The 27,558-nt window shown below is 41.1% G+C and overlaps 1 protein-coding gene across 1 annotated transcript in view; it reads left to right on the top strand.

Annotated features, from left to right (window-relative positions):
- The first annotated feature begins 1,242 nt into the window (after positions 1-1,242).
- mfsd2ab (major facilitator superfamily domain containing 2ab) overlaps positions 1,243-27,558 on the top strand; it is a 29,406-nt gene continuing 3,090 nt past the window's right edge. The window contains exons 1-11 of the mRNA XM_034160489.1: positions 1,243-1,441; positions 4,639-4,764; positions 6,763-6,887; positions 15,720-15,843; positions 19,974-20,052; positions 21,511-21,686; positions 21,813-21,903; positions 22,992-23,110; positions 23,335-23,418; positions 25,516-25,599; positions 27,410-27,522. Coding sequence (XP_034016380.1) covers positions 1,355-1,441; positions 4,639-4,764; positions 6,763-6,887; positions 15,720-15,843; positions 19,974-20,052; positions 21,511-21,686; positions 21,813-21,903; positions 22,992-23,110; positions 23,335-23,418; positions 25,516-25,599; positions 27,410-27,522 — 1,208 coding nt within the window. The 5' untranslated portion in view covers positions 1,243-1,354. The remainder of the gene's footprint in view (positions 1,442-4,638; positions 4,765-6,762; positions 6,888-15,719; positions 15,844-19,973; positions 20,053-21,510; positions 21,687-21,812; positions 21,904-22,991; positions 23,111-23,334; positions 23,419-25,515; positions 25,600-27,409; positions 27,523-27,558) is intronic.

The following is a 27,558-nucleotide window of genomic DNA, read 5'->3' as shown; positions in this document are numbered from 1 at the left end:
AGGAACTACAAGTAAGCCTGCAGTCTGAGAGCGAAGCGCTCTATTGGGGTGATATGGTACTATGAGGTCCCTAAGATAAGATGGGACCTGATTATTCAAAACCTTACAAGTAAGAAGAAGAATTTTAAATTTTATTCTAGAATTAACAGGAATCCAATGAAGAGAGGCCAATATGGGTGAAATATGCTCTCTCCTTCTAGTCCCCGTCAGTACTCTAGCTGCAGCATTTTGAATTAACTTAAGGCTTTTCAGGGAACCTTTAGGACAACCTAATAATAATGAATTACAATAGTCCAGCCGAGAGGAAATAAATGCATGAATTAGTTTTTCAGCATCACTCTGAGACAAGACCTTTCTAATTTTAGACATACTGCGCAAATGCAAAAAAGCAGTCCTACATATTTGCTTAATATGCACATTGAAGGACATATCCTGATCAAAAATGACTCCAAGATTTCTCACAGTATTACTAGAGGTCAGAGTAATGCCATCCAGAGTAAGGATCTGGTTAGACACCATGTTTCTAAGATTTGTGGGGCCAAGTACAATAACTTCAGTTTCATCTGAATTTAAAAGCAGGAAATTAGAGGTCATCCATGTCTTTATGTCTGTAAGACAATCCTGCAGTTTAACTAATTGGTGTGTGTCCTCTGGCTTCATGGATAGATAAAGCTGGGTATCATCTGCGTAACAATGAAAATTTAAGCAATGCTTTCTAATAATACTACCTAAAGGAAGCATGTATAAAGTGAATCTGCCCATCTGCCAACTTATCTGCCCAACGATTGGGCGAATAGCCTTTGCCTAATGATATACATTACCTCAAATGAATGAAGTGTGAAAAGTATCGATATTTTGATTTGAGAATCGATTTTAGAGCATAAAGATCAATATTTCTGTATTGAGCCGCACATCGCTATCCGGAACCACTCCATGCGTGCAAAGCATCATGGGACCCTGAAATCGTCTATGAAAATATGTCTTCAGATCAACGCATTAAAAATGCACATTACATTAATCCAATATTTCTCCCACATACATACTAGTGTGGACATACTTTTAGCCCACGAACAGCACATTTTCTAACAACGGATCCATTTAATTTCCTGTCCACTCGGCTAGATGACGTGGGGTTTCTCGGGGACTGCTCGATTTGCTCACTCGGACACGCCACTGGAAATGGGCGGGGCGAAAAGATGGCACGTTGTGAAAGGGGCGGGGAGCTCTTACTACACCCCATCTTATTAGTTTTTCAATTTTCAAACACGACGGTAGAGTCCCACTGTCTTACTGGTATTTTTCCTCAACCTTATTGGGGATATTATCGATTTCTTTTTAACGAGTACGTCCTGCTATGGCAAAAGGAGAAGGAGCAGAACAGTATTCGAATGCCAGTTTATTGAATAAACCGGTGAGCTCGGATGACATCAAGCTCAGGAAGGTGAGTTCATTCATATTCTGCTTTATCAAATGTTTCCTACCTGAGTCGCTCCAGCAAGGATGGGGGAGAAAAACAAACAAAAAACACAACGTTTAAATGAGTGGGGAAGACAGAAAAATACCACCTTCATTTGGAATGTTTCGTTGAATTTTAACGAATTAAGGACGATGGGTGTGATTCCTGTGGGCGCGCGCTCGCACGGTTAAATGTTTTTTTTTTTTTAAACCAGATTAAAGCGGTATGCTCATCAGCGTTTACCAGTTATATTCATATTATGTTTAGTTATCGATGATTACACGCAAAAGAATGTTTTTACAAGCAAAAAATGTTTTTAGTCGCGTATGTGAACTTGTAAAAAGCACATTTCTCAAATTCCCCCCATAGCTTAGAAACCGAAAAAAAAATCATATAGTTAAAAAAAAATCATTTCGGTTTGTTGGTTGTATTTCCTGCCTGTTTTTTTTTTTTTTTTTTTTTTTTTTTTTTAAAGGCTATTCTTTTCGCGAAATGTTTGTGGCAACGTTTAGTTAAATCTGCTAAAAATTAAAAGGTGTTCAATTAAAGATAATTAGGTTAATTGGTGGTATATTTGCAGTAACCCCTGATAAATCTGTCTCACAGGCTGCTTTTGGACATATGTTGCCGTTTATTAATATCATGATAAAAATACAGGCTGATCCATTCATATCAGCTGCCAAGTCTGTACTTTCCTGCTGCATGCAGTGCTCTATGTTAGACAACGGAATTAAGTGAATTAAATACTTCTTAAAACGAACTGACTCCTAAGTGAACTGAGAATGGGTTTTAATTTGTGTTGTAGAAGCAAAATCAGGAGGGAAATGTTATGCAAGACTAGAACGTCCATTCATTGATTCATCAGTCTTAGAAATCCAAAAGAACGCAGTCGCTTTTCGCTTTTTGGTATTTCGTTTGTAATGTGCACCTTTTTTTCCCCCCCCATATTCCCCCAAATCCCATCGTCTGTAACTCATTTGTCAAAGAAAGATTTTTTGTGGGTCTTTCAGGCTCACGTTGGGGAGGATTTCCGTATTTCCGATGCTTGTGAACGCAGCAGGAAGCACCAACGTGTCACATTGGAAGGCACGTGCAGCTGATAAAATTCCTCTCTGGATTATTGTGCTTTATTTTAGATTTGCGAATTTTCCATCTTGAGCTCTTCAGAGTGTGCAATATTTAGAACTGTAGCATTAAACTGAACGACTTTAATAGCTATGGAGAAAAAAAAAACATGGTTCAGGCAGCTGAGCACTTGATAACATAAGTAGTAATGATAGGAGAAATAGTTGTGCTAATGATAGCAGCAGGAGGATATTTGTATGTGGGGTAGGATTTTTATTTTTAGTAGGTCATATGTGGACATTAAAAAAGCAAGCAGTGGCAGCACCAGAATTTTTTTTCTTGTTTTAATGATGTATCTTGAAGTAAATTTTTAAGTGCTTACTACATGCATGTATGTTAATTTTTTTCTGTACTATACAAAAAAAGCAAATTGCTTAAAAACGAGAGCCACACCCACATTTCAAAATATCACACACTTCTAGAAAATGTTACAAGAGCTGTTAATTACTCAATTTCACCATCAATGAAATACCTGAACCCATTTCATTAAATTAGCCAATCGTCTCTATATTAGCATGGTGCCACAAATTTGACTTTGACTTCCGATGTTGGCTGTTGACCAATCCTAACTCAAACCTGCTCTATTTGTCCCATCCATATGCCCAATGTACATGCCAAGTTTGGTCAAAATCAGATTAGGCATTCTGGAGATTTTAGATCAGCTAGAGCCACCGATGAACACTGAGATGTTTTTTTTTTTTTTCCATTCTTCTTTTTGTTAAATGTGGTTGTTCTCAGTTCAGACTGTGCAGCTCTACAGCTGCTGAAAGAAGGGTGTGTAAAGTTGGCAACACAAAAGCATTCCTGGATTTGGTGTGTTACAGTAGTTGCACTAATCACTTAATTATTTCAAAACTTTAAAATATGGTGTCTTGACATTACTGAGCAATCGCTGCCTCACCTATTTTTTGTTTGGAATGTGTAACTCTGGTCACTTGGGCTGTGCTGACCACTAAGGAAACATGACCTTGATCACCAGGTAGTTGAAGTATTGCATGTACCGACCTTTGTGTTTGCCTGCTGAAGTTGAAATAATTATCTAGCAGCGTTTAGCATGTCGGCTCATTCATATGATGTTTGCCCCTCAACAAAGACCGGGTTTGTATGCAAACAAGACCAGCTGATTTCATTCAGTTACAGTGCTGTTTGGTGTCCTCACATTATCCAAGATGAGGCAGTGTTGGCCACGTGCATGTCAGTACTGTTAAAGTGAGGAATGCTGCGAATATCACCAGTTCAAGGCTGTTTCTTGAGACCTTGAGCATTTTATCTCGAGGCAGCCTTTATTGTTTGCCCGAGCTCCCACCACCAGGGTTTCCCTCGGTCAACAAAAGCAATGGGAAACGGATGATGTAAACACAAATGTCTGATTGGTTGGAATGGGGAGGAGGGTGTGTTTTGTCTCCCGTGACTGACTGTTGACCACAGTGCCCATATGATCGGAGCACTGGTCACATTGGCAGGTGTTCTTGGAGGCATTAATCCCAATAAATATTACTGCCAAGATGCTTGTCACCCTGGAATTTACTTACGGTATTTTATTTATTTATTTTTCTGGCTCCATCAAGTTGTAGTACTCTGCAATTAATTACCTATGAGCGGTTTGGCCATTAGCACCTACAAGAAATAATCACAAAAACATTTAAAAATCAGGTGTTACATATCCCAATACCACAGTTTTGATTTTATGATTGTTTTTGGCCAACAATTTTTCTGGCTTTTTGAGGTACTGATTGTCTGATTAGTTAGGCTTGAAATATTTAAACTGGAGACTGAAGGGAAGGTAGAAGAATCAGCAGCTCTATGGGGGGCAAAATGTATGATATTTATGAGCCATAGCAATATAATTATATGATGCTGTAGTGCAGTTAAACCTCCTTAAAGATCAAGCCGTTATCATCGACCCAACCTTTATTTTTCAAGGCCTATGTCCTATTGAAGCTAGAAAAAGTCTTATAGACTTAAGAAGACTTGTTATAAACATACGTGTCTAATCAACATTCAGTTCTGTTTTATCTTTACACGCTATAGACTTTTTTCCCTCTTCTTTTCCCCAGCATGACCACAGGGACAGGTTGTCCATCTGCAGCAAGCTGTGTTATGCCATCGGTGGAGCGCCATACCAGATGACGGGTTGTGCCCTGGGTTTCTTTCTGCAGATCTATCTACTGGATGTGGCTCAGGTGAGACAGCATGACCACACCTGTCCAGAAAATGTGTGCCGTTATCACGACCTAGCTCTAAATATAGCCACTCTGCTGTCCACCTTACTGGGAACTGTGCATGCATTTCCGTCCCCAACACAGCATGTGAACTGACATTTAGGGACTTGTCCACAACCCATTCCACGCCCTCAGAGTACCTCTTTGACAAGGACACATCCAGGATATTGTGTCAGCTAAAGCTCACCAACAAAGGTGCAGTGGTCCAGGAAAAATGAAGAGGTGGAAAAACGTTTCCACAGTTGCCTCCCTGAGGTGGCTCCACTGTAACTTTAAAAGGCTTACTCTGACTTTGGTGGAAGCTGGCGTGATTATTGTGATCTCGCTTTAATGTGCTTTGACAATAAAGCAGCATGGAAAGTCAGCAGCTTCCCAGGGTTAAGCTTTGTCCGGCCACAAAGATTGGTGATTAACGGTATATTGGATGACAGCATAGATTGTACGTTCAGGAGCCCAACGTTCATCCTGCCTGACTTCCAGACGTCTCCACACAATGCTGAATAATTCCAAGACAAGTTGATCTGTATTTGACTTCAGTTTTGGTAAATGCTGCCTTGCAACACACAACACAGTTGTGTTTGAATGCTACATAGCATTAACGGTTAAGTTAGTGGTTGAGCTCTGCAACCAAAGGCTGGTCACACTGTTGGCTTCCTTTGGGCATTTAAAAAGGTCTTAATATACACCTCTGCACCTAACGAGCACAGATCACCAGGTGTTTTGAGTTCAGGTTTGGGGGGTGTGTGCTGGTGTGGTGCATCACTGTAGCTACCACACTACGGAGCTGCCTTGGGTCTTGGATGGCAACCAGTAGACAGGCACTTTGCTCATCCCATCTTCTTGAAAGTAGCCATTAATCTGCTGCCAGCTGAAAAGTGGGAGCACCACTGGCCTTTTCCAGTTGCTGGGATCCTCAACAATGAGGTGCCGGTGTGTTGGATCATGCCCAGAGAAAGGAACCACATGGGCAAAATCCGGTAGATGCAAGTGGTACTCCTCATGTTAGTCTCCCTAAGTAACAGTTTGTTTGACACAGTCACTGCAGCGGTACCCAAGGAACCTTAGAAGCACCAGAGACATCCATTTGTCACCTTAGGTCACTGGTTAGCAGCCAAGGCTCACAATTGTACAGTAAGATGGAAAGCACCAGGACCATAAAGAGTTGGACCTTTGTTCTCCTGAAAAGGTATTGGCATTGGAAAACATCTCTGTCTAGCAGCCTCATGACCTTAGAGGCTGAGGACCCAGGGATGTGAACATCATTGCAGAGATAAGCTAATTTTTGTACAGGGCTCCTCACTCAGCTTCTCAAGTGCTGCACTCGAGACGTCCACTGATCATACAAAGTTCAGAGTATTGTCCCTGAAGTTGATGCGAGTGAACCTTTCCTTACCAACAAAGGGCACCTTAGGCACTCATGTCAACATTTAATTCATGCAAGCTTCGAACAGTGTAGGAACCTGAACCTTGACAAACGCCCAAATTCACTGGAAAGAAAACATAATACCCATGTATAGACCAACTATGATGTCCACCAACTTGTAGGGGATCCTACAAATTTTCAGGATGTCCCAGAGAGCAGCATGGTCATCTGAATCAACACAGGATGGAAAGAAGCACAGCCTTACTATCTTAAAAACAGACAGTGTAGAACATCCTTAAAGAACATTTTCAGTTCTCTGAGGAATCACCTGTTTGACAGTATTTCACAAATGTCTAAAACAAGCTGTTTTAGGCCTAAAGTTAGCTTATAACTGCATTATTTCTACATCCGCAGTCATAGAATTGTGAGATTTCCAGGGTATTTAAAATTAAACTCCAGTTATAGATGTTGGTTAAAACTGATTTTCAAGCAACATGATCCTTTTAATTGTGCTAGAAATGAAAGTGTACTAGTATAGATGTGGGTGTGTTGTTTTGTTGGCTGTGGTTGATGAGCTTTTGTTTTATTCTTTGCAGCTGGATCCCTTCTATGCGTCCATCATTCTGTTCGTGGGCCGAGCGTGGGATGCCATAACGGATCCAACAGTGGGTTTCCTGGTCTCTCGGAGCCCATGGACACGCATCGGGCGTATGTTGCCCTGGTATGTTTGACTCTAAAGCCTCATTTACACAAGCATGCCTTTGTTTCGCGCAATAGCACGAACTGTGTCGTGACGATCCCACCCGCTGTGTTCACAGCTAGATGCTGTTCTTTGTTCGCTCTGCGTTGGACGCTAAGTATATAAAATCATTATTTTGTGGTGGGTTAATCTTTTTTTTTTTTTTTTGCAAATTGGCCATTGAAAGCGGCTCGAATCGCACAGGAGGCTGCAGCCGGAGCCGTTCGTGCGCACGTGCCCGCCTAGCAAGCTTCACAAAGCATTTTGAGCTGTCTAAAATGGTAATTATTTGCCTTGTTTACATTGTCATGGCTTGATAAAACAGTTGCGTGTTCTTTGCTTCTTGTGTGCAGCTGTTAAAGTATGTTTCTAACAGATTTAACTTCTTGTTATAATCGTTCAGACGAGCTGCGCTCTGACGCGATCTGCTGACGTCACCACTTGCCCTGTTCACTGCTTGTTTACTCCACGACGAGCTGCACGTCATGCTGAAGATTAGATCGCGCCACATAACACGACATTTGTGCGTGAAAGATTTTTTTGAACATTTCAAAATTCTCTGTGCGCAGTAGTACGCACTGGTGCCCCTGTGGCGTCCAGTCTGCACCTGTTAGACAAGTTTACTCTCCAGCAGGACACATCACGACAGGTCGTGATGTGTAGTGAAGCAAAGGCATGCTCCTGTAAGGTGCCCTGACATGAGCATGATTTTGATGAGATGATACTGTGCTCTTCTCTGTGTTTGGTTTGCATTTAGAAAAACAATCACATATACATAAAATCTGTCAGTTGTGTGGTCATTCCTCTAGTTGTCATGTTTTCTGTTTGACTGTTCAGTTCATTATCTTGTCAGTTAAGGAAGTATGTCGATGGTGGGGAGATGACATGCTTATTTTGGAAATGCCTGATGGAAACGGGGGTCTTGTGCTTGATGAGTCAGAGCAGGAGAAAGTTTCTGTTATGTTGATACATCATTGTTTGGGGGTGGAACCTGATGGCGTGACAGTGTTAGAAGTGCCAGCGTCATCTACAAGGGGGGGTCACTGATGTTCCTGTTGATGTAATTTCTGCTGTGCTGCTTTCTCACTCGCTACACATGTAGAAGTGCATTCCAGCTGATTTCCCCCTCCCACTTACTCTCCCACGCTCACACAGCGTACCATGAACCCCTCGCTGTTGTTACACGTGTGATCATTTCAGGCTGTAATGCAAAGTCTGGTTTCTTTTTTTTTATTGCGAACACACAGCGCTAAGAGTCCTCTGTATGTTTATCCAAAATTGTTTCTGTAAAGGACTGAGAGAGTGGAGTCTCTATTGTGAATAGAGTTTATACATGATTATACTGGCATTTTAGCAAAATGAGCCTCAGATGTTGATTTGAATGAAACTTTGATTAAAATGGTCTTTTTTTTTTCTTTTTTTTAACCTTGGATCAAAGATGGATTATTGCGTTTGTTTGTTTTTTTTGCATTGGCCCCATGGCCATCAAACCCCTAAATTTGGTGACCAACACGTAAAGGACAGTTTTACGCAAGTTCTTTCTGTAACTGTGATACTACAATAAATGAAAAGTCCTGAATAAAAATATGCAATTAATTGAAGCCCGGCGATGTTTGCGAGCGGTGCAGCCATAAACTTAAGTTGTCCACTTTTCCAGTGAATTGTGACATTGTGTTTCCTAGAGGCATTGTTTCCGATTTGGGGTGGTGCTCGACTTCTCAGCTAGTTGAGGAAACTGCTGGCACACACTGGGGAACATCTCGTCATTAGATGTTATACTCGTATTCCAGCCACTTAAATGGTTGCGTGCATTCACACCTAATTTTTATTTTTACAGCCTACTGTTTCTCATTCAAGTTGTGTAACTGCCTTAGCATTGTGAGTAGTATTAGAAAACTCACAATTAAATATCTCTAACATAGCATTAGGTTAAAAATACAATACTTGACACACAACTGTATGCTAACAGTGTTGCTGTATTATTCACATTTCTGTAGCATTTTGAATTAAAAGCCACAAAGGCTTCGATTGCGTTGTACTTGCAGCATTGGGGTCATGTACACAGGATCTGATTGCCACAGAGGAACCTTTCGAACATTACTACATTGTAATATTACTGAACATTTTTTAACCCTTGATTTGAAGGAGTGCTAATTAATAAAAGCCAGCAGATGAAATTATTTGAGTAAAAGCCTGCTTATGGGTTATCCTCTATGCTGCATGTATCCATCTCCGTCTTAGATCTTTGTCTTGGTGGTGACTGGGTTCATGTCCGTTATAGGTCTACCAGAAATACTGCATGACCCTTGGCCCTCATACGTATGGCGCTCTTTGAAAGTCTGGCCCGTGCCTGTGGGATACAGTCACACTGAGCAGTCAGAATATAGTATTGGGTGTCTGTATTGGCGACTCTTGATGGAAGTAGCTGCCAGTTACCTTTTGACACAGATTTATCAGCGCTCTACTGCATGCTTCAGTAGATGGCCACATGAAGTATCGAGTGAGGGTGAGGTGACGGAGAAATGTGGCGCTTCACCTTCTTTTTGACATCCCAAAGCTTCTGGGCAAGTATAATTAACAGTTACACTGGACAGTTTATTTGGGCCCCTGTGCCTAATTAAAGATGTTGAAATATGTGCCTGGTGGGGAATTCTGCGAGGAAGGTCTCAGCTGGATGCCTTCTCAGGTACCTCTTAGTGCTTTCCCTGGTGCGCTTGTAATGAAAACACCTGCCTAATTAATTTAGAACTTAAAGGAAATCACTGTTCGGCTTTGTGGTTTGGGGCAGCTCCCGAGAACATCTATCTCCTAAGTCCCTTCGGCTGCTCCCTTGTTTGCACTCGCCATAGCAAATCCAAGGTGGATGTGCATGTTGAATTGGCAGTTTTATGCCAGATGCCCTTCCTGACGCAACTCCACATCTATCTATAAAGCAAGATGTGGGTGTAGCTCACATATCTCTCTGTTTATCAGATCGGCCTCAGCTGTCGGATATGGCTTGCGCATGGCATAATGTGCATCGTTTATTATGAAACTTTTGGGTATTAATTTACAAAAACTTTATTTTGAAGTCCATAAACATTATTGGCACAAGGCGGAACGTTCTCACGCGCCAGCTCTGACAGATTGTTGCCAAAAAGGTGTCCCTATCTGCTTTAAACTGATGCCTATCTCTTAACACATTCATGGGGGACACACAGAAGATATAAATAATACACAAATACTCTGAGAGATATGCGAGCCACAGACGCTTCTTGCTTTATTATCACAAGGTGGAACGTTCTCTCACGCCAGCTTCGACAAAGATCATCAACAAAGCTCCCACTTTTCTGTTGGAATACATACTTCCTACGAGCACTGCGCTAGTGTCATGAATGCCAGGTCTAGAACCATGTGCACGTGCTTGCTGCTTTCAACACTCTATGGGGCAGCTCAGACAGACCTGCTGTCCATCTGCCTCTGGAGATCGCCATCTATCTGCTGCACCCAGGTGACATCTGGCATCCCCTTAATCTAGTCTAGTTTCTGAACAGATTTGTCCCAGTGTAAATGTATAAATGTTTTTTGTTCCAGTAAATCATGCACAAGTTTAATTTAAAAGTCCACCTTTAGAGAGGTGTGGCTGGGTCTCCGTCACATTGGATGATCCCTGCAGGAACACGTCACGGTGTTCTTGAAGCTGAGCAATACATGAGTCATTCAAAGAATCAATCGCATCACGGTATGTTCTGTCCTAAAGATGCAACAATTACTTTTTTGTGCGTGTCTGCTCTTGTCTGTGACCAGGGAGTTACGTGGACGCAGCTGATGCTGCGTGTAGTGTTCAGGAAGAGGAGGGGGAGGGGTGAATGCTATCAGACGACAGTCTCATTGGTCCAACCTACAACACACCACCCGCCTGAGCCAATGGCGAGCCAGCTGTCAGCCACCGTGACTTTTAAGCATGGCTGAGGAATTCAGGGGGTTATTATCGTTCAAAGAGCAACTGCAGAAAGAGTTCTACTGTTGCTGCACACACAAGTGACAACGTGCAGGTTTCTAGCAATATCCAGACCAATATAAATACTTAAAACCTAAACACTTTGATATTCACACATTTATAATTTATGAAATATTCTTCTTGGTTTTCCTAATATGAATATAAAGTTTATCCTAATCTTGGTCTGATTCCTGAAGGTTGCGTTTTCTTAAATTTATTGTTGAAGCTAGAGCTCTAAAACCAATAAACCCGCTAGAGCTCTAAAACCAATAAACCCGGTCTTGATCTTTTATTTGACTTGTCCACACCCAAAAGATGAGTGACAAAAGAAACTATTTACGCCCTGATACTAGCCCATGTGTATACCTTGTGAACTGGCAGTCGTTTCTTTGTGTGTGATTGTTCTCTCAATTCCAACTGCATGCGTTCACTTCATTAACTTACTAACGCCACATGGCTATTTTGGAGCGTGTTTAATTTAGAGTCCAGGAAGTAAGCTTCAAGCTCTTTCCTCGTACTTATAAGGTCTACTGTATCCACGCACATTTTGGCTTAGCTCAGGCTGGCAAACACTCGGAATAGAATACACTGGAATCAATTTACTCAGACGTTCATTTTAAAAGGCGAAGGAAACTCGCTCATTTTCAACCGCTTTCTCCAATCAAAGGTGACGGTGGGCTGGAACCTGCCTCAGCAGTCAGTTCACAAGACAAGCTCACACCCTTAATGACAAAAAAGGCAAAAGCGCACATTTTAAAAAAAAGTTATTATACAAAAGATCACAACCAAATATTTTAACAGTTTTTCTCCTCAATGTACACATTCTTTTTTTTCTCTTTTTTTTTTTTTCAGCAACGGTGTGAGTTTTTGTCTTGTGAGCTTTTGTCTGCACACCCCAGCAGTCATAGGGCGTGAGGCTGGGTACACCCTGGACAGGGCACTAGTCTGTCGCAGGGCCACATATGGACAGACAAACACACCCGCGTGCACTCCTATACGGACAATCTAATGTTTTCAATCCATTTAACCTGCATGACTTTGGATGTTGGGAGGAGGTCAGAGCACCTGGAGGGAACCCACGCAGACATGGGGAGAACATGCAAACTCCACACAGAAAGGCCACATGTGGGAATCGATCCCATGACCACCTTGCTGTGAGACAACAGTGCTAACCACCTAGACACCGTGCTGCCTGGTGAAGGAAACTTGTATGTGAAATCTTTTCAGTTCTGCCAATCGACCTGATTCTTTTTTTGATTTTCTTTGTAATTCATTCATCATGTTTTCTGTGTGTGTTCGGCGGTAATTCTGCATTTACACATAACGACGGCAAGTCATGAATGCCACGAATCTAAATTCGGGACTGAGGATCATGATTCGGGGCAGAGGCTTCACGCAACACCACGACCTGTTACCACACGTTATGATTAATGGCATGAAACGCTGTCAGAAAATCACGAATATTGTTGCATGCCATTGTGATTCATCATGTGAAAGTGCGTGACAATTCATGTCAGTTCTGGACAGCTTTCGTGACAGTTTGTGCTCAAAGACCTTTATTTCCTCTAGGCTGGACTATTGTAATTCATTATCAGGTTGTCCTAAAAGTTCCCTGAAAAACCTTCAGTTAATTCAAAATGCTGCAGCTAGAGTACTGACGGGGACTAGGAGAGAGCATATGTCACCCATATTGGCCTCTCTTCATTGGCTTCCTGTTAATTCTAGAATAGAATTTAAAATTCTTCTTCTTACTTATAAGGTTTTGAATAATCAGGTCCCATCTTATCTTAGGGACCTCATAGTACCATATCACCCCAATAGAGCGCTTCGCTCTCAGACTGCAGGCTTACTTGTAGTTCCTAGGGTTTGTAAGAGTAGAATGGGAGGCAGAGCCTTCAGCTTTCAGGCTCCTCTCCTGTGGAACCAGCTCCCAATTTGGATCAGGGAGACAGACACCCTCTCTACTTTTAAGATTAGGCCAGGGCTGTGAAAACTCCACGGATCCGTGGAATTCCGCGGATTTCATCATGGGAAGGGTGCGGGAGTGTCAGTGTTGTACTCTTTAATTGTGATCGTTACTGAGTTTTTAAAATGTTTATCGCAAAGCATTCTCTTTTTTTATGACATCATGCAAGTTTTATAAGTCCGTGGACACTGATCTGTATGTTACAGATACAAATCATTTTCCTCGGATCCGCCGAGTTTCGAGGAAAATAAATGCCACTCAAAGCCTGGCTGTTACGTCAGTTGTCGTAAAGCGGGACTGGTTGGTTGCTGCGGTGACGCTGTATGGCTCCTGTGCGAAGCTAGCTGAACGTAGCATGTGGACATCGCAAACTTTTAGAACTTTCAAGTTTTTAAAAGAAGAATTTTGCAGCATGTCTGTGTCACGGAGCGACATCAGACAGAGCGAAGATGGCGAGAAAGACGTTTGAAAACGTGTGATAAGGACAAGAATCCGTGGAATTGTTGCTGGCTTCATCAACACACCTGAAAGATAAACGGGAAAAGCGAACTGGTAAGAATTCTTTTCACTCTCTGGCAAATAAACATTGTGCTGTTCAAACAGGATTTCAGAAAAGATTATGTGCCTTTTTTCTTTCATTAATCTAGACTTTCTTTGATTGAATAAAAGACATTGTGGCTTTGAATGAATATAGGCTACATGAATTTACACAACAATGTAAATTAGTTTTTATTAATGTAGACTTTTTTCATGGGAAAAAAGACATTGTGGCTTTGAGTGGATTTACAGGAATTTACACAAGAATGTGTGGCTTTTTATTATTAGGTATGTTATTGATATTTTACCCTGATTTTTATATATATATATATATATATATATATATATATATATATATATATATATATATATTCTACAATCTACCCCCTGCAAATTTTCCTCAGATTTCATAATTTTCATTTCACAGCCCTGGATTAGGCTTAAAACTTTCCTTTTTGCTAAAGCTTATAGTTAGGGGTGGATCAGGTGACCCTGAACCATTCCTTAGTTATGCTGCTATAGACTTAGACTGCTGGGAGGTTCCCATGATGCACTGAGTGTTTCTTTCTCTTTTTGCTCTGTATGCACCACTCTGCATTTAATCATTAGTGATTGATCTCTGCTCTCTTCCACAGCATGTCTTTTTCCTGATTCTCTCCCCTCAGCCCCAACCAGTCCCAGCAGAAGACTGGCCCTCCGTGAGCCTGGTTCTGCTGGAGGTTTCTTCCTGTTAAAAGGGAGTTTTTCCTTCCCACTGTCGCCAAGTGCTTGCTCACAGGGGGTCGTTTTGACCGTTGGGGTTTTTCTGTAATTATTGTATGGCTTTTGCGTTACAATATAAAGCGCCTTGGGGCAACTGTTTGATTTGGCGCTATATAAATAAAATTGATTTGAAAGATCCATCAAGAATACACTACGAATCACCACGTATCGAAACGCTCAGTTTCGAAATCCATGACCACGAAACAAGGGTGAATTGTGTAAGTTTTTTTTGGTTTGTTTTTTTTTGGCAGCCAAAAACATGCTTCATGAATGTTATGAACCGACACACACTGTTAAGAACCTTATTCAGATGTGTCATGAATGTGCCAGGAATGACGGAAATATGACATTTGCAACACATCGTGTCGATGTGTATCCACAGCATAACTGGTGGCCTGCAGCGGTTTCCTTTATCAGTGCAGCTATTTGCATGGTTGCTAGGCACAGTTTGATGTCATGATGTTACATCTGACATCATGACACCTGAGCTTGCAATGTAGATTTGTCAGGTAAAACTTTCCAGTGTTTGAAAGGGGAATTGATCATGTCTGACACACAGGATTCTGATGGATTGACAAAAATTTGGAACAGATCCTCAATTGGAACCATTCATGATACCCATCCCTGCCCTCTTTTTTTTTTTTTTTTTTTTTAATTTCCTCTTGACATACATTATGGCACAGAGGAAATTGGTATCCAGGAGAGCAAATTCAGATCACCAAAGCTTTCATCATACTTCTGCACATACCTTCTTTAATAATGTGTAAACTAAATAATACTGGTGAGAAATCAGGAGGAGGAATACTGACGAGAGATGTTAGAATGTTGATATTTGGCAGAATGCTTGATTGATTGGTGTAGTCCTCCATTAAGGAAGCTACTTGTTTTACTGGAATGAATCTGTTCAGCAGTTCTGCACAAGAACATGTCACGCAGCTGTTGATGATTATGGTACACTTTTATTTGTGGTATGTTGTGACTCATAAGTAAATATCCTGTTAGGTGACCAGTTTTTCCAGTATAGGTCCGATTGATAAGTCCGTCTCACTCTGCTTCCTTTTGCTGCTGAGGAAGCAGAGGCGTGGTTCAAATAGTTTCACTCTCCATGTTATTGGAGGATGCTGATCTTACGATGCGGGGGGAAGAGGGCGGAGCTAATGGATTATGTTCATCCTCCATTGCTGAGTGTTCCTGCCGGCTCTCTACTCTTATGATCTCATTTTGCGAGACGTCAGCAGGAGTACAGGATATTCACTGTGTGAATGGCTCTAACGCAGGATAAACCTGCTCTTGTGCAAACATTCAGCCAGCCTTTGCAGTCACATCATTAAACACTTTTATCCAGCAGCCATTTGTGTATGAAAATGCTGATTTAAAAACTTGTAAGGTATTTGCGTAAAATGCCCGAACATTGTTGTTAAAACCGTTGGCGCATAGTGGGTAAGCAAATATTTTGCATTTCAAAATCGACACCAGAGTGATGACTGTTATATTTCATGGATGAATCACATGTTCATCCTCTGTTGCGTCTTCTCTCTCTCCTCTGTCCATTTGTCCTGTCTGTGTACAGGATCCTGTTTTCTACACCTCTGGCTGTGCTCTCCTACTTCCTCATTTGGTACGTTCCTCCCTTTGAGAATGGCAAAGTGGTGTGGTACCTCTTCTTCTACTGCCTCTTCCAGACCCTTCAAACTGTGAGTATGACACACACACTCCTGATGAATATTCACTTTTCCCACATATGCATTGCAGGTGTTGTCAAAGTCTGATTTAGATTCTTCCTACATTCACCGGATAAAAAGTAACACTCCATCACGTAATCAGTGAGTGCTCCTTAATGAGTAAAGAATGCTATCAGGTTACTATGAAGTAGAGGTATTCATGTGTCCATAATTTGACCCATCCCACGTGTGACTCGCTGGCAAGCCGGAGAAATGCTGTTGCACTTGTCGGAAACCAGGTAGGCAGGTAGGTCACAAAGTGAGCGTGGGGCTTACAGCGCCCAATAAGAAGCGTGTTACGGTGGAGTAATGCATCTGATCCAGATGAGTCCAACATTTCCAAATGTTTTATCATGTGACTTTTATTACAGAGCACATGACCAAAGTTAATATTGAGTTGTTGGAGTCGGTTCAACATATTGACACGCAGATGTAAAGAGCTGAACCAACAGAACGAGTTGGACGTGATCTGACCTGACTTTTGGGTTAATGTTTGGCAAAAAGCGAACAAAAGTTTGCACATCCATATGTGCAAACTTAAAAAAAAAAAAATAAAATAAAAATGATGTGATCATTGTGTAGAAAACTTTACACATCTGAGCTAGAGCTATATTTTAATGCTTAGCCAGTGTGGCTAAATGGTATGTTTTCTCTTGAGCCAAAATGAGTGTCATTGAGCCACACAGTATATCCATGAAAGATATCAACTGCATTAGCAGCCAGATTTATATAATGAAGGCTTCATCAAAGATATCTGACTAGCTATAGTTACTCCAGTAATTTAATTGCACATAAAGCAAGAAACGTCTGTGTGTGGGTATGTCAATCAATCAATCAATCAATCAATTTTTTTTTATATAGCGCCAAATCACAACAAACAGTTGCCCCAAGGCGCTTTATATTGTAAGGCAAGGCCATACAATAATTATGTAAAACCCCAACGGTCAAAACGACCCCCTGTGAGCAAGCACTTGGCTACAGTGGGAAGGAAAAACTCCCTTTTAACAGGAAGAAACCTCCAGCAGAACCAAGCTCAGGGAGGGGCAGTCTTCTGCTGGGACTGGTTGGGGCTGAGGGAGAGAACCAAGAAAAAGACATGCTGTGGAGGGGAGCAGAGATCGATCACTAATGATTAAATGCAGAGTGGTGCATACAGAGCAAAAAGAGAAAGAAACAGTGCATCATGGGAACCCCCCAGCAGTCTACGTCTATAGCAGCATAACTAAGGGATGGTTCAGGGTCACCTGATCCAGCCCTAACTATAAGCTTTAGCAAAAAGGAAAGTTTTAAGCCTAATCTTAAAAGTAGAGAGGGTGTCTGTCTCCCTGATCTGAATTGGGAGCTGGTTCCACAGGAGAGGAGCCTGAAAGCTGAAGGCTCTGCCTCCCATTCTACTCTTACAAACCCTAGGAACTACAAGTAAGCCTGCAGTCTGAGAGCGAAGCGCTCTTTTGGGGTGATATGGTACTACGAGGTCCCTAAGATAAGATGGGACCTGATTATTCAAAACCTTATAAGTAAGAAGAAGAATTTTAAATTCTATTCTAGAATTAACAGGAAGCCAATGAAGAGAGGCCAATATGGGTGAGATATGCTCTCTCCTTCTAGTCCCCGTCAGTACTCTAGCTGCAGCATTTTGAATTAACTGAAGGCTTTTTAGGGAACTTTTAGGACAACCTGATAATAATGAATTACAATAGTCCAGCCTAGAGGAAATAAATGCATGAATTAGTTTTTCAGCATCACTCTGAGACAAGACCTTTCTGATTTTAGAGATATTGCGTAAATGCAAAAAAGCAGTCCTACATATTTGTTTAATATGCGCTTTGAATGACATATCCTGATCAAAAATGACTCCAAGATTTCTCACAGTATTACTAGAGGTCAGGGTAATGCCTTCCAGAGTAAGGATCTGGTTAGACACCATGTTTCTAAGATTTGTGGGGCCAAGTACAATAACTTCAGTTTTATCTGAGTTTAAAAGCAGGAAATTAGAGGTCATCCATGTCTTTATGTCTGTAAGACAATCCTGCAGTTTAGCTAATTGGTGTGTGTCCTCTGGCTTCATGGATAGATAAAGCTGGGTATCATCTGCGTAACAATGAAAATTTAAGCAATACCGTCTAATAATACTGCCTAAGGGAAGCATGTATAAAGTAAATAAAATTGGTCCTAGCACAGAACCTTGTGGAACTCCATAATTAACTTTAGTCTGTGAAGAAGATTCCCCATTTACATGAACAAATTGTAATCTATTAGACAAATATGATTCAAACCACCGCAGCGCAGTGCCTTTAATACCTATGGCATGCTCTAATCTCTGTAATAAAATTTTATGGTCAACAGTATCAAAAGCAGCACTGAGGTCTAACAGAACAAGCACAGAGATGAGTCCACTGTCCGAGGCCATAAGAAGATCATTTGTAACCTTCACTAATGCTGTTTCTGTACTATGATGAATTCTAAAACCTGACTGAAACTCTTCAAATAGACCATTCCTCTGCAGATGATCAGTTAGCTGTTTTACAACTACCCTTTCAAGAATTTTTGAGAGAAAAGGAAGGTTGGAGATTGGCCTATAATTAGCTAAGATAGCTGGGTCAAGTGATGGCTTTTTAAGTAATGGTTTAATTACTGCCACCTTAAAAGCCTGTGGTACATAGCCAACTAACAAAGATAGATTGATCATATTTAAGATCGAAGCATTAAATAATGGTAGGGCTTCCTTGAGCAGCCTGGTAGGAATGGGGTCTAATAAACATGTTGATGGTTTGGATGAAGTAACTAATGAGAATAACTCAGAACAATCGGAGAGAAAGAGTCTAACCAAATACCGGCATCACTGAAAGCAGCCAAAGATAACGATACGTCTTTGGGATGGTTATGAGTAATTTTTTCTCTAATAGTTAAAATTTTGTTAGCAAAGAAAGTCATGAAGTCATTACTAGTTAAAGTTAATGGAATACTCAGCTCAATAGAGCTCTGACTCTTTGTCAGCCTGGCTACAGTGCTGAAAAGAAACCTGGGGTTGTTCTTATTTTCTTCAATTAGTGATGATTGTATGTGGTGGTGGTATGTGGCTCTCATAGTTCTGTTTGTCAGATTGACCTCGGCTTTCAGATATGGCTTGTGCATGGCACGATGATATGCATCCTTTATTATGAAAATTTTGGGAATTAATTTTCAAAACCTTTATTTTGGTTAACGTTGTAACATTCGTACTTCCAAGATGGCATGGCTCGCTGATGTTACTGGTAGTAAAGTTAAACAATATTAGATAGCTCCTACTGCTCGCACCGTTTCACAATAAAGCATCCCAGCAAATACCTTTACTGTGAAATTCATGCTATCAGTGTTTCTTGCGACTGAGTTTAACTTGACAACACTGAGGATGTGTTGGCTAAAATCTTTTTTTTTTTTTTTTGTAACACCAACAAATTTCCCACTATTTGTATGTTTCATTAAGTATGTAAGCTGAATTAAATCTTATATTTGCTGTGAGTTCAAGTTTAAATAAACTGTATTCAGGAGGTGGGGTACTGATTTGCTGTTTCAAATATTCTAAATGTTCTGTTTAATTTTGTCTGACTCTTCTATTAAGCTATTTATTAGGAATCCTTTTACGAGTATTTTAATATAATTGATAATAAAACTGATTTAAAAAAAAAAGCAATATGAAATAGTATCTTCAAATAATAATGATAATATAACATAAGTACACCTCTTTCTACATCCCACCTTTAAATACAGCCTCCTCATACGACCATCTATGGGAAATCTACTTAAGCTCCCAATTTTCTATAGCAATACAAATTTCCTACAGGCACTGCACTAGTAGTTAGTAGTAGTAGTTAATCGGTACCAATTATGTAGGACTGTGAAAAAGGTTCTTACTCAGTGTGGCTAAAAACAGCCACATAGCATTTGGCTACATGGCTAATTGGCAGCGCTAGCTTAGCAAATGGTTATGTTTTTTGCAGAATTTATTCCTACAGTAATATGTACTAACAAATGTTCCCTCTTTAACGACAAGCTGCATTGCTTGACTTTTTTTTTTTTTCTTTCTTCCCCATTACTCAATTGCCGTCTTTCTTTGCCGCCAGTGTTTCCACGTGCCATACTCTGCCCTCACAATGTTTATCAGCTCGGAGCAGAAAGAGAGAGACTCGGCCACTGCATACAGTCAGTATCATGTTCTGCTCTTTTAATCACAGAGAAAGTACGAGGTCTATTAGAAAAGTATCCGACCATATTTTTTCAAAAGCCATATGGATTTGATTCATATGTTTTTACGTCAGCCAGGCTTGAACCTTCATGCACATGCGTGAGTTTTTCCACGCCTGTCGGTTGTGTCATTCACCTGTGAGCACGCCTTGTGGGAGGAGTGGTCCACCCCTCTCGTCGTTGTTTCATTGCAAGGAAATGCCGGAATGATTTGGGCTTTTTTTTCCATCAGAATTTTTTCAGAAACTGTTAGAGACAAGCAGCTGGAAACCATTCGAAAAATTTATCTGGCTTTCGGTGAAAATTTTACGGGCTTCACAGAGAATAAGGACTGTTACTACAGCTTTAAGGACACCCCACAATGGCGCACGGCGTGCCGCACTCCGAGCCGCCATCGAAAGGCAGAAAACACCACATCATTTCTAAACGGATGGCTGTGTGGAGCTGGGACCGTCATGAGCAATTTCTCTGGTTATCACAAGAGCTGGACATCAGCCATTTTCCGGCAGATTTCACTTTTAACGAGATTTTGTCATGGAAAGCCGCGCGGAGGCTTCGCGCGTCAGGACCGATTCGCTGATCGAGCGAGACAAAGGAACACCTCCGTTTCGGAGTGTTAGAGGACAAGTTGGGACATGCCCAGCTCTCCACAATTTCTCTTATACTCACTGGGCTGGTAAGCATTGAAAGCCGAGATAGACATGTCCCAACTTGTCCCCTGGCACTCCGAAACGGAGGTGTTCCTTTGTCTCGCTCGATCAGCGAATCGGTCCTGATGCGCGAAGCCTCCGCGCGGCTTTCCATGACAAAATCTCTTGTTAAAAGTGAAATCTGCCGGAAAATGGCTGATGTCCAGCTCTTGTGATAACCAGAGAAATTGCTCACGAAGGTCCCGGCTCCACACAGCAATCTGTTTAGAAATGATGTGGTGTTTTCTGCCTCTAGATGGCGGCTCGGAGCGCGGTGCACCGTGCGCCATTGTGGGGCGTTCTTAAAGCTGTAGTAACACTCCTTATTCTCTGTGAAGCCCGTAAAATTTTCACCGAAAGCCAGATAAATTTTTCGAATGGTTTCCAGCTGCTTGTCTCTAACAGTTTCTGAAAAAAATTCTGATGGGGGAAAAAAAGCCCAAATCATTCCGTCGTTTCCTGACAATGAAAATCCGCCGAGGGGCTGGACCATTCCTCACTCAAAGCCTGCTCACAGGCGAATGACGCAACCGACAGGCATGGAAAAACTCACGCATGCGCATGAATGTTCAAGCTTGGTGGCCGTAAAAACATATGAATCAAATCCATATAGTTTTTGAAAAAAATAAAAAGGTTGGATACTTTTCTAATAGACCTCGTAAATGTTTGCACAAATGTAACTTGTGCTAAATGATTACAATTCTACAATCTGTTCTTTTTTCTTTAGGGATGACGGTGGAGGTTCTGGGCACTGTGCTTGGTACGGCAATCCAGGGCCAGATTGTGGGCATGGCCAAGTCACCCTGCCTGCCAGTACCCGGCTACATCATGGAAGATGTGAGCAACTCGTCTAAATCTGTCTGGATCAATAACAGCCGGCCTGCCATTTCCCTGGATCACACAGTACGTCATTATTTTTCACACTGAAGGCTGTTTAGTCAACGAGCACCCAATTACAGAGGCCAAAGCAACATTTGGACAAAGAAATGTGTATTTTTTGTTAACGAGTGTTCATTTCTGCCTTGACAGAGATCAGCCTACATGATTGCCTCTGGCGTCATCTGCTTAATCTATATCCTCTGTGCTATTGTTCTGTTCTTTGGCGTGAGGGAACAAAAAGGTGAGCACTTCCTAAAACAGTCCCAGCTTTTTACAATGCACATGTGTTATACAAAAGGGGAGGTACATAATAAACATCTTTGTAATAGGATGGCCATTTAAATGTGCTTTAACCCAAACTTCTACTGCTACTACTTAACTTCTAGATTTGGATTCAATTAAATGCCTTAAAAATCTGCTGCTCTTTGGATGCAAAAATACATTTGACTTTCATGTGAGACGTAAAGCTTTTAGTCACACTTCTACTGTTGACCAGTGGGACACCGTTATAGTCGCTCCCAGTGACAAAAGTTTGAGAACGCAGAGATTTTGGGAGTTTGAATCTCATGAATATCGGTCTGTGTCCAGATCCACCACGAGAGGAACCTCCTCGTGTAAAACAAGTGGCCATGTTAGAAAAAATCAGTGGTGAACACAGCTAACCTAAACGTTAGCTTTGATAATTGCTAATCCGCTCACTGAAAAGCTGACGTCAAACATATTTAGCTGATGCGACTGCTAACCGCTAACCTTTATTATATGAATTTAGCTTTAGCTTGATTTTTTTTTTTCTTCTTCTTTTTCTCCTGTCTAAAAGCCTGAAAAACAGGCCTCAGGAGCTGAAATTGTAATATATTGAAGTGTAAACATGGAGATTCACAAAAAGGTTTAGCATGCCAAGAGCTGAAGAGCAAGATATGTATAAATAATTAAATTAAACAGTATTTTCCATTCAACAGTTTATTCCCAGTGCAGAAAGTATTAAAGAAATATTAACAAAAAATGCACATGGAAAACTATGTTAATTATCTAATTAATGCTTTTACTCTGCTTATTGAATTAGTGTATAAACATGAACACGTTTAATTTTCGGGTTTACAAATGTTTTTGCCCATTACAGTTTATTTAAAAAAGTTAGCAGAATTAAATTTAGTGGACGCTAGCTGATCTGCTATTGATTTTCAAATTTGGATGAAAAGCTAATTTGCAAGCGAAGAAGTTGGCTTCATTAGCTGTTAGCTGAACTGTGCCCACCATCTGCAAAAAATAAAGCAATATTCTTATATAATTCAAATGTTTGTAACATTGTGTCTTTGTTCCTCTTTCCAGAGTCTTGTCGCTTAAGGTCAGAGCCTATGTCCTTCTTGGAGGGGATTAAACTGGTGATGGGGTTTGGACCCTATGCCAAACTAGTTATGGTCTTCCTCTTTACCTCACTAGCTTTCATGGTAAGTATGAAGATGCACCAAGACGTGAGTCATCAAATAAAATGCATATAATGTTACTATGGCCACAGTCAGATATTCTCAGTCGTTTTTAAGTGCCTTTGAATGTTCCAAGTTGGGTGTTTCTCAAATAGATTGTACTCAGCTTGAGGTTACTTGGTGCCGGTAAGGCGGTACAGAGGCATCTTATGTGACCTGTAAAATGTGTCTTTTGTCTTTCTCTACAGCTCGTGGAGGGAAACTTTGCTCTATTCTGCAGCTACACACTGGGCTTCAGAAACGACTTCCAGAATATCTTACTGGTTATCATGGTGAGTGCGGCACACACACACACACACACACACAGACTAAGGTGGCATTTTCAGACAGAAAGTCGCATTGTTCCAATAGTACTGAGCGTCAAACTGCCCTTGTCTGTACACTAAATTATTAGCATCAGAGTGCGGACAGAAGCCTTTCCCAAGCTGAGCGAGTAAATCATTTTAATTTATGAGGTCATTCTGCGCTCCGTTGGAAAGTGGTCTGCCCTCACTGCCCGCTTCCTGATATGTGACCACTTTGACTAGACAGACTGAAAGTCATCCTGTTCCCACAGATGGCAAAGGAGCCACATAATGCTGAGCTACGTTTCATTCACACGCTCCTTCGTCTCTTTTCAAATAAAAGAATCCCTCCCCCCATCTTGAATTTAAAGTCATTTGTAGAAGTGCCTACTGTAGAACGTAGTGAACTTTACAGAATGAGAACCTGCGGCTTAGTGAGGTTGAAAGGATTACATTCTTTTGATCCTTACTTTATGCTAAGGCTTAAGAATTCAAATGCAGTGATCTTTTTTTGACTTATTTCATGAAACTGGCATGTCTGCCATGCTGACATTATGAAAAGTTACAGAATGGTGCAAATTGACGCTAATTGTCATCGTTTTAAAGCGATTTCACTTTATGGGACCTTCAAATTCTGCTTTAATACCGTTAATGTTGCCGAGCGAAACCAGCAGGTGGTGTGTGCAGTGATGTAAGGGGGTTTGCAGTTAAGTTGAAAAGGTGAAACGAAACAAAAGATCATCTGAGAGCCGTGAGAAGTTTAGAAGGTACACAATGCAAAATACGTTTGTTTTTTTTGTTTTTTTAATCACGTTCTGCACAACAAATTAAATGTTGGTGTCACACGGACAGAGCTTCTATGAAAAAACGGCAACCATCTCCTTACAGTGGATTCAGTTATATACTGTGCACGTTTTATAACATCTATTTAGTAGATAAAGCAACATTACCTGATAATGGTGTTTGATTACAGAGGACGAGGCTGATAAGGTTGATGAAGGCGTCAGTGCCAAGGGGTATTAAAAATATTACACATGCAAATACAAAGGGCGGGGGGGGGGGGGGGGGGGGGGGGGGGAGCTGGGGACTTCACACTTCATAATAAGAATCAGAATCAAAGTTACTGCCAAGTAAGTTCTCACATACAAGGAATATAATTTGGTGTATAAACAACAATAAAAGAAAACTGTTTTCCACGGCAGAACAGGTCGATCACACTCGGTGACATGTAGGTGTTTTTTATTTGTTTATACCTTATTTATTACAAAATAGGGGTGCAGCAGATCACAAAACGTTTTTTTAAATTCTTTTTCCTAGATTGGCCAAAAACTGGAGGGGGAGTGACAGCCTGGTGAGGTGTACACTCACCGATTCAAATGACCTCAGTCATATCAGAGCATACCTTCCTTCCTCCCTCAGTTGCTGATATTTCAGAGTAATTATTTCTGTGTGTCGACCCCGAAGTCCGCCGAGGTCCAACCAGGCTGCGTCGCGCGGACCCCAAGGTGGCACGTGAATGAGCAACTGCTTTTTCTCTGCTCCCATTTTGATTTCTCTGCATCAAGATTCACACAGTTATTACTTTAAAAACAAATCACCGTGATTATAAATCTGTAGTTTAAACTATTATGGAAACTTTGCGTTTTAATCTACGGTCTGCATGCGTGGAGAGGAGTGCGGTCTTTAAGGGTCAGCGGTAATTTGTTCCACCACTGTGGAAAAATACTGCTGCACTTCAGGTTTGCATTGTTGTTCAAACACTGAGCACGTTGCCGTGACCTGAACTCTGTTGTCCAGTGGACGTTTGCGTCATATTCGGCTCGGGTTTGTTTTGGGAGCAGCTGTAGGTGCTGTATTATATATCGTGCTTGTTGTTATGATCGGAGCTGAAATCTACTTCGAAAACACCACAGTACTAAGTACTGTGTACAGTACTAAGTACTAAGATTCTATTCTTTCTAGATAAGACAACATCAACATGTTTATTATTATAGAAACCTTTTAAATTGTGTTTCCCAGAACTCTGCACATGCATTTATTGGCGAAGTATTTGGTTAAGCAAACTTTCAATGTTTTTCCTTCTAGCTCTCTGCTACACTGACCACCCCCTTCTGGCAGTGGTTTCTGACTTCTTTTGGGAAAAAGACAGCAGTTTATGTTGGCACCTTGGTAAGTCCTGAACTGTATGACATTAGGTGTTAAGCATTGAAAAGTGTTACATTATACACCTTTTTAACATGCTAATATAGCAGATATTGACAACTGTAGCCAGTGTTACCCTGTAGTTATTGTGTCCAGAAGCACACTGTCTTGCAGTGTGGCTGTGAGAACTGGATGCTTATCTGTGCCCTTGGATGAATTTGGTACTAGGTCTCTTTTGAGGGTACTTGGGTACTGCTGAATGACTTTGTGTCAAATGAGTGGTTACTTAACAGTGACTCGGATGAGAAATATCACTTGTATTGTGAAGGTGCACCAGCTACAGCGTTTAGGCCATGTGGCACATTTTCTCTGCATAATCAAGTATGTAGGCGTTTCAGTGTTGTGAACTCCAGCGGCTGAAGAAGGCCAAGTGTACACCCACAGTTCAACTGGCTGTGGCAGATAGATGGCTACTTTGTAAAGGTGGGGATGGGCCAGTTGTCAACATGGATGGCTGCCGTCCAAGTGCCAGGGCAGCTCTGTGGTGTGGTGGGTGCAGTGCCTTCACATGCTCTTTAGACTTGACTTGGATCTGAAACACAACCTGTGCTGCCTGCCACACCTCATCTCTGACAGGAACTGGAATAGGACACCAAAAGTAGACTATGGCTCCCACAGATTATCTGAATGCTGCGTCAGTGTCCCGCACTTAGCTGTGGTGGATAACTTAACTGTCTTATAACAAACAAGTCTTTGAGTGTAGAGCATGTGCAAATGTAACCACAAAGCCTCTGCTATTTATGGCAAAATGGCAAACAAGTTGCTGCAGTCAAGCTTCCCATTAATCTGCTATAACATAACAGAAATGTGGTTAATTTAAGATCCTTTGTTTCTGCCAGGCTAATACTGCTATCATTATTAGCATTAGTTTTAAATGCTAAAATAGATGGCAGGTACACGGATTATGAAAAATTTGTTTTACCCACAAGCGGCTAATTAGCAAAGCTTTTAACTGTTTTAACTTGTCAACTAACTCTGAAAACCAACACCTGACCGGTTAGCTTCTACTAAATTTTGTCAGCTAACTTTGCTAACAGTCAAAAATGTCTGTAAGCCTTAAAATCATGTTTGTTGGATCTTAAACACGAATCCAATAAGCGAAATTGACACCACGTGAAGGCAACAAGCATCACCTTGAGGTAATTATGGATGTACCATCTGATCTTTGCACACTAAACCATTAAAATTTCAGCTTCAGGGATTGAGGGAGCCAAAAACAAATTAAAAAAATCCCAAGCCAATGCTAAATTCATATGATAAAAGTTAGTGTGGTTTCAGCTATTTTTTTTTGTTTGTTTTAGTGGTTTATTGGCTTTGTGTTATTACAGTGTGCGAGAATCAAAGTTATCAAAGCTAATGTTTAGCTTGGCTGTGCCCGTCGCTGATGGCAGCTACATTTACACTGACTGCTGTGAGTTTCTGAGTAAGTGTCCTTCGTGGGAGTAAAAGCTGAACAGTGTCTGTCTCCCGCAGACTGGTGGGAGCTCAGCAGGTGTGTTTCATAGACGGCAAAGGATTTTAGGTATCGACTTCCATGATTTATCAGGAGACTTTTCAAGCTAATAATACCAGGGTACAGACGAGTCCAAACCACAAACTAAATACAAAATGTAGAAAAAAAATTAATTTAGTATGACTTTTTTTTAAATTGTAAACTAAATGTTATCCAAGGTGTAGGACCTCCCAACACCACCACCACCTTCCCCACCAGTGTTCTGTTGTAGGAAAAACTGTGTCCTTTGTGCCACTGAAAAAGATCTTTTTTCATTCTTCCCAGTCTGTGATCCCCTTCATGATCCTGGTGGTGTGTGTGAAGTGTAACCTGGTTATCACCTACATTTGCTCGTTTGCTGCTGGGGTCGGAGTTGCTGCAGCGTTCCTCTTACCCTGGTAAGACCATGACAGTGTCTCCATATTGGCCTTAAT

Source organism: Thalassophryne amazonica, chromosome 20 (assembly GCF_902500255.1).
Source record: "Thalassophryne amazonica chromosome 20, fThaAma1.1, whole genome shotgun sequence".
NCBI lineage: Eukaryota > Metazoa > Chordata > Actinopteri > Batrachoidiformes > Batrachoididae > Thalassophryne > Thalassophryne amazonica.
Note: the sequence above shows the minus strand (reverse complement) of the source record. Positions and strands in the feature narration are given on the sequence as shown.